The 14,190-nt window shown below is 35.6% G+C and overlaps 1 protein-coding gene across 1 annotated transcript in view; it reads left to right on the top strand.

Moving 5' to 3' along the window:
• The window catches only part of ARID4B (AT rich interactive domain 4B (RBP1-like)), a 166,831-nt gene that overhangs the window by 84,386 nt on the left and 68,255 nt on the right, over positions 1-14,190 (top strand). The window contains exons 6-7 of the mRNA XM_012660293.1: positions 2,571-2,650; positions 8,111-8,202. Coding sequence (XP_012515747.1) covers positions 2,571-2,650; positions 8,111-8,202 — 172 coding nt within the window. The remainder of the gene's footprint in view (positions 1-2,570; positions 2,651-8,110; positions 8,203-14,190) is intronic.

Raw genomic sequence — 14,190 nt, forward strand, 5'->3', positions numbered from 1 at the left:
AAGAAGGAGACTCATGCTCACTGATACATTAATTGTCTACCAACTGATTAGTTTGAAGAGAGATTTTGTTTCTACTTTTGAGTACCCTTCTCATTTAAGGTAATCATGATATACTTTATGTTTTATAATAAAGCACTAGAGATGTGTCACTTAACGTGCATGTACCTTAAGGGAGGATATTTTCCTTCATCCTGATACTATTGATTATTATAACAAATCCAAAGAGGCATATGGTTTACATTTAATTTTTCACCATTATTTGGTCATGAAACTTCTATTTCTTAATTTTCTGACCATTCTAATTCTATGACAAACAAAACCAAGATGATAGTGCCAACCTGAAGGCATGAAAATTGGCATCAATGTCTAAGAATCATGACAACTGACTATTGTTTCCCGACCAGTGAACTACTGATCTTCTTTTGACAGACTTCTTTCTGCACACTTAGGGGCTCATCCCACCCTATCCAGAGCGCCGTTTTTAATGCTTATTATCATAACCACCACAAACTTCTCTTTTCTAGCAGTTAAAAACCCCTGACTTTTCCCACCTGGAGGTACAGTCACGTATTTGCTTAACGATGGGGAAACGTTCTGAGAAATATGTCTTTAGGTGATTTTGTGATTGCACAAACATCACAGAGTGTGTTTACACAAGCCTAGGTGGTACAGCCCACTCCACACCTAGGCTGTATATTACAGCCTATAGCTTCTAGGCTATAAACCTGAACAACACGGGGCTGCACCGAATACCGTGGGCATTTGTAACATAAAGGTAAATATTTGTGAGTCTGAACATATCTAAACACAGAAAAGGTACAGTAAAAATACAGGGTTATAATCTTAGGGGACCACCATACACAGTCTGTCATTGACAAAACGTAGTTATACAGCACATGACTGTAATAGACTCTGTCTTGTCATTGTTTATTTATTCCCTGACACGTACATTTTTTTCCTTTAACTCTCATAAAAACTGTAGGATAGAGAAACTATTGTGTTCACTGGAACCTGAGAGAGGTTCCATATTTTACCCAAGACTAGGCCGGCTGGTTAAGACAGAGCCAAGATGCAAACCGAAGTCTCTGATGTCAAAGCTCATGTTCTTTCCCATCGTGTTAGTACATTCGTTTCCTGTGGGAGCTGTAACAAATGACCACACATTTAGTGACTTAACCCACACATATGTATTATCTTACAGTTCTGAAGGGCGGAAGTCTCCCACGGTCTCATGGGGCTAAGATCTAGGTGTCAGCAGGGCTGCGTGCCTTTCTCAACACTCGGGGAAGCTCGTTTCCTTGTCTTCTCTACCTTCTGGAGGCCGCCCACATTCCTGGGCTTTTGGCCTCTCCTCCACCTTCCAAAGCAGCAAAGATAGGTGAGTCCTCCTCACACTGTCATCTGTCTGGTTGTCCTCCTGCCTCCCTCCTCCACTTTGAACAACCCCTGTGACTACACTGGGCCTACCTGGATAATCCAAGATAACCTCCCTAATTTAATGCTGGCTGATTAGCAAACTTAATTCATCCGCAATCTTACGTCCCCCTTTGCCACGTGACTTAACATAGTCACAGCTTCTGAGGAATAAAAGGTAACATCTTCATGGGGCCCTTAGCCTGCCTACCATACCCATGTTATAGACCATCTCATGTCAACGCAGCCTTGAGGTACCAATGAACCCTTCAGCTGCACTGTGATTAGGCACCAGGTTACCTACAGATGGAGAATTTGCCATTTCTTTAAAGTTGTCTTTTTTTGAGACAGGATCTCACTCTGTCACCCCCGCTGGAGTGCAGTGGTGTCATCATAGCTCACTGCAACCTCAAACTCCTGGGCTCAAGAGATCCTCCTGCCTCAGCCTCCCGAGTAGCTGGGACTACAGGCGTGAGCCACCACGCCCAGCCTAAATCAGTAATTTTCAACCAGGCGTAAATTTGCCCGCCCTCGCCCATTTGGCAATGTCTGGAGACATACTAGGTTGTCACAGCTGGGAAAGGAGGCGCTACTGCCATCTAGTGGGTAGAGGCCAAGAATACTGCTAAATATCCTGCAATACACAGGACAAGCCTGCCGCACTAGAAATTTTTATCTGGTTCAGTGTATCAGTAGTGCCGAGGTTGAGAAACCCTGCTTTAAATAATGAAAATATGATCGGGGTTTTTTTTTTTAAGGGGCAGTCTTACTATAAATTTGTAATCTTTCTGTTTTTTGGATAAGTCTGTCAGTATCTGTCAACAGGAAAACTTGCCTTTTTTTACCATCTTGAGAAGGGTTAATTAGCATTTAAATGGTTTTCTCTTGAAATGCTTACTTATTTTTGTTTGGTGTTTTCTGTTTCCAGGAAGATGTTTTCATTTCAGGTATATTATTTTTTCACTAGAAATTGGAAAAGATACTCTTATAACTCTATATTTGAAGTTATTCATTAGAAAATAAAATGTGAATTGAATTCGAAATGTAATCTTAAACAGTAGGTCTATTTGCACTCAGAAAATTAAATGAAAATTTATATCGTCTTGTTAATCTTTGAAAGATCCTTCAGTAGCTTCCATTTTTACCTTTTCTCATAGTTTTTGATGATGGAGATGAGAAGACTCTGAGACGATCTTCACTTTGCCTGAAAGGAGAGAGGCATTTTGCTGAAAGTGAAGTAAGTAATCATTTAACAAATGAACATGTATTAATGTTTTATACTGGGGGGAATAAATTTTTGCTTTCTCAACTCAGTCAAGTTACTTGTTATTCAGGAAAATTCATTAATACATAATACCATTAATCTATGAAGCCTATTTAAGGCCTTGTGTTTGAGCACCAAGTTCTGTCTTTTTTGCCTAAAATATTTTAATATTTGTCCACAAAGAAAGTATAATAGGCTTGTTTAATTATTATCTTTAGACAACCTCTATATAAAGTTTTAAAATTTGTAAATAATTGTAAAAAAGAGCTGTCTGATTTGTAAATCCACATAAACCTTGTCATAGTTAAAGGATGTGTAGATACAATAAGCAGTCTCTTACTACTGCTGCTACTACTACTGCTACTGCTACTAGCTGAAGTTATTGTAGCCTCTCCTGACAGAAGCCTTGCCTGACTGTCCTTTCTAAAATAGTCCCTTCCATTCCTCTTCATCATTTTAGGTTGATTTAGTTTTCTTCATAACACTTAGTCCCTGACATCAGAATATGTGTATGTACTTAATTATTTACTTATTGTCTGCCTTCCTCACTAGAATGTGTCATAAGGGCAAGGACTTGGTATGTCGTCTTTATCACTTTCTCCTAGTTCCTGTAACAGTGCCTGGCACAGAACAGAAACAGTAAATGTTAATTGGATGAATCAATAAAGTATTTATAATTGCCAGAGGCTTTACTAAGTGTTGTACATACCTTATTGTATTTGCAACATTATGAGGTACTTAACTATTATTATCCCCAATTTACAGACGAGGAAACGGATGGCCAGATCGATTTTCACACCAGTGCTTTTCTAGCACCAAAGCCATGTTCTTAAATTGAAAGGTGTTACTAAGTTACTAAGAATGAAGGGTTCGCAAAGTTTTATAACTGAGTAGCTTGCAATTCAGAATTTAAACGATAGATATATTATTATAAATGGTGTTATGTGCTGTAGTCCAGTCTATAAATACTAAATGATGCATAGTGTAGCCGAACTATGATTTTTTTTTTCTAGTTACTATTTAGAAACATGTTTCTTTGGGGGTATTTTCATATTACTTATTAAACTATAAGACTTTATGGTTTTGTGTTTTGAAAATATTTTTGTTTCACTTAATGATTGAATTCCTGTTTAAATTCAGAATTTGAGCCAGGTTCTCTATATTATGATTCCAGCCTATCCCTTCAGTCTCATGTTCTACCACTGCCCTCTGCTTTTGCCTTATTAGACTACTTGGTATTTCCAGACTTTGGTCCATACTTTCCTTTCTTGGCTCCTGTTGAGCCCCACTCCTCTCCTCTTACTGAAATCTCAGTTATGTTGTAAGGCCACTAGAAATGCTCCCTCCTCCGTGACGTCTGTTATGAGTTCTCTAACCCACATTTGATCGCTTTGTCCTTTGATCTTTTTGTACTTCTCTTTTTTATTCTTGTTTTATGATAGGAAATACTTTTCCTGTTTTCCTATAAGAATTTAAGCTGTTTTAGGGGAATATCTATGTTTTTCTCAATTGATAGTCCATCCTTTTCCCAGCAGTTTTCTACACAAAAGCTTTCAATAAATATGTGTTGAATTAATTGTGAAGGTTTAAATACAGGATATACAGACAGCTTTGGGGCAAGTACGGTGATGAAGTACAGAATTCTCTCAGAGTTTATGTAGTTATTATAAATAATTTCATTACCCTTGAGTAGAATACATGTTCAATTATAGACAGTCAGTGAATGGGGGCTTGAAGACTTGATTTTTCACCTGTTAAGTGAAGACATGCATCTTACTTGTTTGGTCCAGAGAAATATCTAAAATAATAATTTTAGCTAGGCACAGCGGCTCACACTGTAATCCCAGCATTTTGGGAGGCTGAGGTGGGAGGATCGCTTGAGGCCAGAAGTTCGACATCAGCCTGGGCAACATAGCGAGGCCCTGTCTCTACAAAAAATTAAAAAGTTAGCCAGGTGTGGTGGCATGTGCCTGTAGTCCTAGCTACTCAGGAGGCTTAGGCAGGAGGATCACCTGAGCCCAGGAGTTCAAGATGGCAGTGATTTATGATTGCATCACTGCACTCCAGCCTGGCCAACAGAGGAAGACTCTGTCTTTGAAAAAAAAAAAAAATTAATTTTGTTTCTACCAGGAGAATTTTAAGTTGGAATGGTTCATAAGAGAGTTATAGTATAAAGGCTGAAGTGATATGGACAAGTAGTTGTATATCCTTTGTACTTTTAAGGAGGATCAGTTTTACCTTCTTTCTTTGTATTTATGTTTTGCTAGAGGGAAATTAGAATACTGGTATACGATTCCTTAACTCCCTTCCCATATACCAGGAGTTGTGCTAGGTATTGGGACACAAGAATAAGGCATGTAGATGTAGAATTTTCCCTTGGGTACTTACCATCTGTTGGAGGAGAAAAAGCATTAGTCAAACAATCAAAAATATTTTAGAATTTACATGTGTTAAGCTCTGTGAAGACATGGCAAGAGTGTACACAATAGGGCAATTTAATCTAATGTCTGCCTATTATTTTTATTTGATATATTTTTACAAAGTTTTAATTTTTCAAAAGACTACTCAGTATTATTATTATTAATATAACTTTGGCCTTTGAGAAGAAAGCCGCTTCATAGTGGCAGTACTTTGGGTTACTAATCCCATTAATAAGCTACATACTTAAAGACTGAAATTCAAGATTTTCATAGCAAGAGATCACAATAGCACTTAAGTCAGTTCAAATTCTGACACTGAAATCACTGGTTTTAGCCATAACTAGCTTAGTGAATATGTTACCCACTGCCTAACATCTGTAGGACAGTTTGGGTTTTTCTACAGAGCATTCATAATTTGAGTGTTATCCAAAAGTAGATTAATCATCTGATATTCTCTCTGTGCATTACTACACGCAATTGAAAACTGTGAAGAAAAGTTAGATAAGATCCCAGTTCCACGTTTCAAGCAGCAATAAGGCAGTAAGGCTATAGACATTTTCCCCCTAGGCCTATAGAATTTTCTCTGTTTCTTTACTATAAGTTCCAGGAGTCTCTAGTTTTTGCTCTTTAGGTATAAGACAAGCAACTTTTACCCTCCCACTATAGTCTTTTCCATCCCTTGAAATAAAAGATGCTCATGCTTTCCTGGACGTGGATTGAGGCCAGGGACCAAGCTATTGCTTCTTATTGTTCTAACTCTTCATTACATACTGGGGGTAGTCTATGGTCTCTTATTTGAAAATTACTATACATGATTCTTAAACAACTCTTTAGAAATTTTCTTTTCTATAACAAGTGAAATGAATAACATACTTAATACATTATAGAAATATCTGCTTTCAAGAGAGCAACTTTAATTTTTTGTGAGGGGAGGGCCATTTAATCCATTTGTTAAGTTGGCAGAAAGTGAATCCAGATTATTTTTCCCCCCTTTTACCAACTATAGAATAGTAATTTAGTAATACTAGATAGTATCACCAAAGTAATATTTCAAATGATTTTGAAATTTTCTCCCTTCGGAAGCATAATTACGCATTGATGACAAGTAATTTCTAAAGAGTTTAGGTTTGGCATATATTGTATTTAGGACAGCTTTTGGCTCCAAATAATATTTTTTAAATACCCGATTCAAGGTTCATTTGCACAGGGGTTAGGGTTAGGTTCTATACAAACTGAATTTGAAAGATTTGATTTGCCCTGTGAAAGTTGGGATTTTTTTCTATCTTTTGAAGGAATCAATCTTTAGTTATTCCTTTATGGCTAGTGCCTTTTTTCTGTGCTATATTCTTTGTTGTTATATACATATATCTATGTATCTTAAATACATTTATATACATACTAATGAATTATACAAAAAAGATTAGTATACTTCCCTTTTTCACAGTTTAGTTCATCATTGTTTTCATAATTATATCAATTTAAAAAATAAGTTAGTCTGGGCATGGTGGCTCGTACCTGTAATCTCAGCACTTCTGGAGGCTGAGGTGGGAGGATTGCTTGGAACCAGCCTGGGCAACATAGCAAGACACTGTCTCTACAAAAAATAAAAAAGAAAATTAGCCAGGCATGGTGGCACGTGCCTGTAGTCCCAGCTCCTTGGGAGGCCAAGGTGGGAGTATCACTTGAGCTCAGGAGTTTGAGGTTACAGTGAGCCATGGTTGTGCTCCTACACGCTAGCCTGGGTGACAGAGGGAAACTCTGTCTCAATCAATCAATGAATCGATAAGCATTAAACATTAAAAAAAAGCAGCATTAATTTGTTTAGATTGTCTGATCTTTAAATCAATGGACAGAATTTCTTATACCACCTTTGTTTGTAACTTTAAGAAGTCTCTTTATCCTAAATAGTTTCTCACTCTCACTTTCATTGTGACAGTTTTCCTGGGAATCTCTAGTTCCCCTGGTATTCATGAAATTATAACAATAAAAGTTCTGGGGGTGATGAAAGGAATAGCAGGTGTGTAAAATCTTAAAAATGAATAAAAAGTAGAGGGTTGGGGAACCTGCGGCCTTAAGGCCACATGTGGCCTTCTAGGTCCTTAAGTATGGCATTTTAATAGAATCCAAATTTTACAGAACAAATCCTTTTATTAAAAGGGGTGCCGCAGAGAAAGATGAAGCTTTTCTTGCCTCCCTTGGTATTTAAAAAAGAACTATCTTGAAATCAGAAGGCCGCAGGTTCCCCACATCATTCCAAAATACCTTTTTATTCTTTCTGCCTTCAATCATCAACCAATTCTTGCCTGGAAAACATTGTTGGAGAGAGGTGAGGGACAAAAGGATTAAGAGGAAGAAAGAAATGTCCATTTATTGATTATTAGTCTCATACCAAACATGATGTTGGTCGCTGCAGATTAAAAAGGAAAGGAAGAAAATTAAATATAGAAAAACTAAGTTTTTACGTTTTCTTTAAAAAGCATTTATTGCAGATGTTTGCAGAGTAGTAATATAACTTAAGTCTTTTTCAAACAATTGATGCTTATCTTGATAATTAATTTTGTTTCTGTTACTTATTAAGAATTTTGTTTTATAGATTATGATTCCCTACGTACAAAGAAAAGTAGGAGCTTCAATTGGCCCCATCCTAGTGGTTAGGTCCTTACAACAAATATGTTTTTTAACTCTCCCATCTGTGTTTCCACTGAGCTGTGTTTGTTTTGTTTTGTAATTTTAATCCTTCTAAGATGCCTGTCAACCTTCAAATAGGTAATGAATCATCTAGAGAGACCAGCCAAATTTCTTTTCATTTTTTTTTCCGGTGATGGGCTCATTCTTCTTTATTCTAGTATCTTTAAAACTAGAATTTTCTATCTTTAGGAAAGTTATGTTTTAGCTTTCCTTGGGGGGAAGTTTTAATCTCAAAATCTGAGCATATTCTTAAACTGATTTGGTTTAAATAAGGAAAGCACTTGCAAAGTAATAACTTTTGATGGGTTTATGTTCTTACCCACAGACATTAGACCAGCTCCCACTCACCAACCCTGAGCATTTTGGCACTCCAGTCATAGGAAAGAAAACAAATAGAGGAAGAAGATCTAATCATATGTAAGTCCATTTTCATAACTGTTAGTTGAACCTGAATTCATTTCGCCTTCTAGTATTGTTTTAATAGTAACTTTTAAATTGTAATTTGCAAAATGCTAACCAGATCTAATAGTCATTTCAGACTTCTCAGCATGGGTGATTGAGGTTCTCCATGCCCAACCAACCTTGATCACTGTGTCTACTTCCAGTTTCACTCTACGTGTATCTTGATGCTATAGTCAAAATGAAACTAGTCAATAATCCCTGAATACATCGCTTGTTTTCTGATATCGTGTTTTTATTCGTGCTGTTTTTTTGTCTCCACTGCCTCCCTTCCCTGTCACTGTCTTGCTCATTCTTTAAATCTGAACAGAAGTGCTTCCAACTTTATGTGAATCATTTTGTGTCTCCCCACTCTTTCCTTGAAACCAGATGTGTTTTTCTCTTCTCTGAACCCACTGAATTCTTTGCATCTATCTAATATCATAGATAAGATTTCACCTCTTATTATCATTGTAGTATTTGTTTTCTCTTCTCAGTAATTTTAATCTCTCTGACAGTAGGAACTGTCTTACTAAATTTTTTTGGCTTACAGTTCTGACACTTATTTTACACATTTAACCAATTACTTTCAATGAAATGTGCTTTGGCTTCAAAGGCTGTTAGTGACCAGGAATCACAGGACCAAGGGGTCATGAAAAGAAACAACTTTCAAACCGTGTCACAAAAATAATTTATTGCAAAGGATTGAGAGAATGACATCACACTTCTCAATAATAACACTAAATGCTAGTAGGCATTAGAATGCACAGTGGAGGAATGGAAGTCCTTATTAAAAAGGAGGACTTGATTACCTAATATAATGGAACATTGGGGAAAAGCTAAAGATAGGGTAATAACAAATAGAGAAAGGAAAATAGCAAAGGTGTTTAGTAACTCCTCCCCAAGAATTATATAAGAAAGGAAAGCAGAATTAGTAGAATAGAGGGTGGGGAAGTGGTTTAAATATAAAAGTTATCATAACAGTGGGAAGTCAGTGGGTTTAGAATAATGTCTAAAATGTGTAAATCGGCCAGCATGGTGGTGGTGGCTCATGACCTCTAATCCCACCACTTTGGGAGGCTGAGGCAGGAGAATTGCTTGAGTGCAAGAGTTTGAGACCAGCCTGGGCAACATAGCAAGGCCTTGTCTCTATTTAAAAAAAAAAAATCAGCTGGGCGTGGTGGCACAAGCCTGTAGTCCTGCCTACTCAGGAGGCTGAGGCAAGAGGATTGCTTGAGCCCAGGTGTTAGAGGTTACAGTGAGCTGTGATTGTGCCACGGCACTGTATCCTGGGTGACACAGTGAGACCCTGTCTCCAAAGAAAAATATAAATCAAGAAATACGAGAATAAGAATATTATTTAAAGATAAGGTAGTAACTACCAGGAAAAAACAGCTGAAGGAATTAAAAACATAAGCCTCTAAGGAGCAGGAGAATGAAGTTGAAAGGGATCGGACAGGGGAATATAGTTTTTAATTTATTCTATTAGAAGATATCTTAAAATTTTTTCTGAATATTTTGTTTACATTAACATTTTTATATGCATAAGCACAAATATTGTTAAAGTAGCTGTTTAAAAATAAATACTGAGCTAAATTATTAAAAACTTCAGCGTAAGTTAATAGTTTCATTCAAGATATAGAATCAGATGTTAAATCTCATTTTGACTGAGCTTTGAAAATAGATGTTGGGTAAGCACTGTCTCTTACATTATTTAATTTTTCAGCCTCACAGCAAGTACATGAAGGTAGGTATTATTTTTATCACTATTGAAACTGGAAAAATCAGCCTCCAAGACTGTAAGTAATGAATCCAAGGAAATCAGGAAGGAAGGGACCAGGGACTTCACCTTACCTTGGCTCTGTAGGCCTTTTTTCATTCAACTGAATGACTCTTTTTTGTTTAGATAGAGTACTTCAGTTACTTTCCAAATTAGTTTTAACAACAAATAAATAATTACTCATTTGGGAGTAGAAATTAAAATATTAATCATGGCATCGAAAATATACTTAATGTTACTTATATTCCTAATTACCAGGTAAATAATTTCTCTGACTTGTGACTTTGATTGCTGGTGACTTGATTGTTTTTAGGGTAGTCAAGATGTAACTATTATTTATTCTTCATGTATGATATTTAAAAATTGAGTGCTTTGGCCAGAAAGGAAAACAAACGAAAAATGTGTGATGGCATTATTAGTAAGAAAGCATTCTGTTGTGAATGTTAACTGTTACTGTGATCTAATGTTTTCACTTTTTCCTGAGGCCTGTTATATTGGCATAAAATATATTCACTCAATCACTTAAAAGTTTGTGATATCTTTTTGAAAATTAATGACTTTACTTAAAAATTAAAATTTTATCTATCAGTGATCATTAGAACCTTTCTATAGTTCTATACTCAACTTTTAATGGATAGATGATATCAGCAGTGAGTTTGGGTATATATAATATAAAATTATTTCATGAGTTAATTATCTAGAAAATTTCTAATTCTCTAGCATGGTATAAACTGTGGAACCAGATGGCCTTTGTTTGAATCCTGCCTCTGCCACTTCCTTGCTATCTGACCTTGGGCAGATTATTTGATCTTTTCATCCTTCAATTCTCATTTGTAAAACTGGGATATGAATATTACCTATTTCTTAGAGTTGTTTTGAAAATTAAGGGAATTCATATCCTTAAAGTGTTTATATAATAAGTACTATGTAAATACTAGATACCATCATCATATATTGACATGAAAAAAATATCATGATGAAATACTAGTATGTAACATGATTTTGTTTATATATGAAAATGTATTTACATGTGTGTACATAAAAATTCTGCCTAGTGGTCTTTGTCTGAAAGGTGGGACTGGCTTTTGCTGCAATATTTGGTCTTTTTAAAACAACATTCCCATATTGTTTTATATATATATTACATGAAAAATAGTTTTCATATGTATCAAGAATTTTTTTTAATTTTGAAAAAATTGCATGTAATATTTTGACATTTTTTACCTTTTTACAAATGTCATTCAGAAGTAGAATAATACATTTAAAATAAATTCACTCTAGAATATCACATAATCTACAAAATGATCAAAAGTTATGATTTATTAAAAAGTCTGTTATATTTCTTAGCTGAGATGTTCCTTTCTTGTATGTGAGAATAAAGAATGCAACTGTTGCTCAACAAGCTGATCTTTGCTTTCTAAAGACTCTAGCAAACATTCTAAGTTAGTGATATTCTTGCTAAGAATCTCTGTGTCTTGAGAGATTTGCTGTTGAGATTGTGTTGCAAATGTGCAAAGTATGAAGCCACACAAAAGATTGAGATTACTAGTCTAGGAAATGAAGCTCAGCATGTCTGTAATCTTGTTTTGCTTGCTCTTCCTTCCCCCTCACTACTGTGGTTGGTCATTCTCACTGCCAAGGGACCTGACAATGTTATTCTTGCTTGGTGTTTTAAGCCTTGGTGCGTAATCATCACAGGCAAGTACCCCCATTTCAAATGACCGTCTCCTTAATAACATTTCCTCAAAGTTCTTTGTCCCCTTTCCTCAGGGTTATTTCCTACAACAAAGTCTTGGACCCAGATCTTAAGAGCTTCATCTAACCTTCATTTCCTCTTCTATTACTCCATTGAAAAAAGTCTTCACTGTGGTTCTCTGATTGTCATTTAAAATGTATTTTTTACAAAGATAAATAAGTTTATCTCTTCCCAGAATTCCCAGGACTGCATTGTTACAGTAGGCAATTTGTTTTCTTTTAGCAATTTTTAATCCGTATACCAGTCAATCTACCCCCAGTTATCCTAAAAGTGATTTTTTTACGTCTTCCATTAAATTGAGTTTCACTTATAGACTACCTTTAATCCTAAGAAGTTCAAGTATTTTCTCTTTTAAATGATTATCATCCTCTAGCTTGTTAATTTTTAAAAGCAATTTATTGATTTTTAAATCAGTGTATTACTTGATTGAGTTTTGCCCTTATAATTTACCCATTTTATGCAGACATTGTATTTCATCCTGCTTGAAGGATAGAATATCTGAAATTACGGAAATATTTTTGTCCCCTCTTGTCCAAAGTTTTTTCCGGTAACCGAGCAGAAGTTTATGTGCAATTAAACAGCAAGCAGGAAACAGTGTACTTGCTAGTATTTTTTTCGCCTTTAGAAAAAGAATAAAGTAGGCTTAAGATGATTCTTGTTAATAAGGAATTATTTAGGGTATAAATTTTACCCAGTGACAGTGTTAAGATTTACCTGATACCTGATTTATACTTGGTATTTAGGGATCTACAGATCTTGACATGTTTTAAAAATTGATTTAATTCACATATCATAAAATTCACTCTTTTAAAGTGTATAGTTTAGTGGGTTTTAGTGAATTCAAAACCCATCACCACTATCTAATTCCAGAAAGTCTTTTATTTTTTGCTGCTTTATTTTGTTATGAGAATTTGATTCCAGTTTCCTTCTTAATAAAAATGCAGAAAAAATTAAAACCCTTTTATTGTTGTACATGTCCATATGTTCTGTATGTTTTGATCTCTAAGAAGCTATACATTGTCAGTCTTCCTGATACTAATATAGATTCTAGCACTACTCACAGTGAAGCTTTAATAATTAACTATGTCTTATGAAAATGTGTTCCATCATTAAAATTTCTTATAGCCATTTTCAGGGACCTTAAATGACTTCAATATCCTTAAGACTCGTAACATGGCTTTACTATTGCCAGCTTTTAAAAAATTTCTGCACAAACACATTCAGGTAAGCAGATTCATTGGCTGGCTCAGATTCTAAATTTACTGTAACAAAGTTTGAAACTGAGTTAATTGACTTGCCTGAAATAATCATTGAAGTCAGAATTGCATTTCAAAGATTGAAGCTCTCAAATTCCTAACTCAGTTTTCTATTTGCATCTCATTACACGCTATTCTTTGGCTCGCATCTTGTCTAAAGTTCTGCTTTCTTGATTTATAATTAATTTATAATTAATAGTGATGTGTGATCAGCTTTAAGTAATCGGCTGTTAGTGTAGTATGGTAAATATTTTCATGTGATTAGCTTTGTTTCCAGTGACAACGTGCGATTTTATTTCATAGAGAAAGTGCTTTATTTTGTGGTGGCTCTCTATATAAATACCATGCCACCAAAGAAACAATGTTAGAGGTAAATAAAAACCAACCAGTTCTGAAGTGATGAGACTTGCTAACAAAAAAAGAAAGAAAATTTAAAAAACCAAGCAGACTCTCAGCTTGCTCTGTCTTTGCTCCCTTAAAATATTTTTGATCCTCATGTATTTTAGTTTACCAGTTTATTGAGTAACTGACCTGTGTAAACAGTTTTCTGTCTAACCTCCTCTAAGAGAAAAGTTAAAAAGAGCCTTAGGTTTAATGGTATGGTTTACGCTGATTGCATACATTTTGTGATTTTTAGAATAAAATAAAATCAGGATTACCATAGTAGAAAGAAATAAATCTTTTTTTACTTCATTTATTTCATCAACAGGTATTTATTGAGCATCTGTACTGTGCCAAGCACTGTTCAGGTACTTGAGATATATCAATGAACAAAACAATTTAAAAAATCTCAACTAGGTGTGGTGGCTCACACCCATAATCCTAGCACTTTGGAAGGCTGAGGCAGGAAGATTGCTTGAGGCCAGAAGTTTGAGACCAGCCAGGGCAAGGTAGCGAGATCCCGTTTCTGCAAAAATTAAAAAAAAAAAATTAGCCTGGTGTGGTGGTGCACACCTGTAGTCCTAGCTGCTTGGGAGACTGAGGTGGGAAGATCGCTTTGAGCCCAGGAATTTGAGGTTACAGTGAAATATGATTGGGCCACTGCACTTTAGTCTGGGTAACAGAGTGAGACCCTGTCTCTTAAAAAACAAACAAACAAACAAACAAACAAAAACTCTCCATTGGCCGGTCGCGGTGGCTCATGCCTGTAATCCTAGCACTCTGGGAGGCCAAGG

Source organism: Propithecus coquereli, unplaced genomic scaffold, assembly GCF_000956105.1.
Source record: "Propithecus coquereli isolate 6110/MARCELLA unplaced genomic scaffold, Pcoq_1.0 Scaffold66, whole genome shotgun sequence".
NCBI classification, from domain to species: Eukaryota; Metazoa; Chordata; class Mammalia; order Primates; family Indriidae; genus Propithecus; species Propithecus coquereli.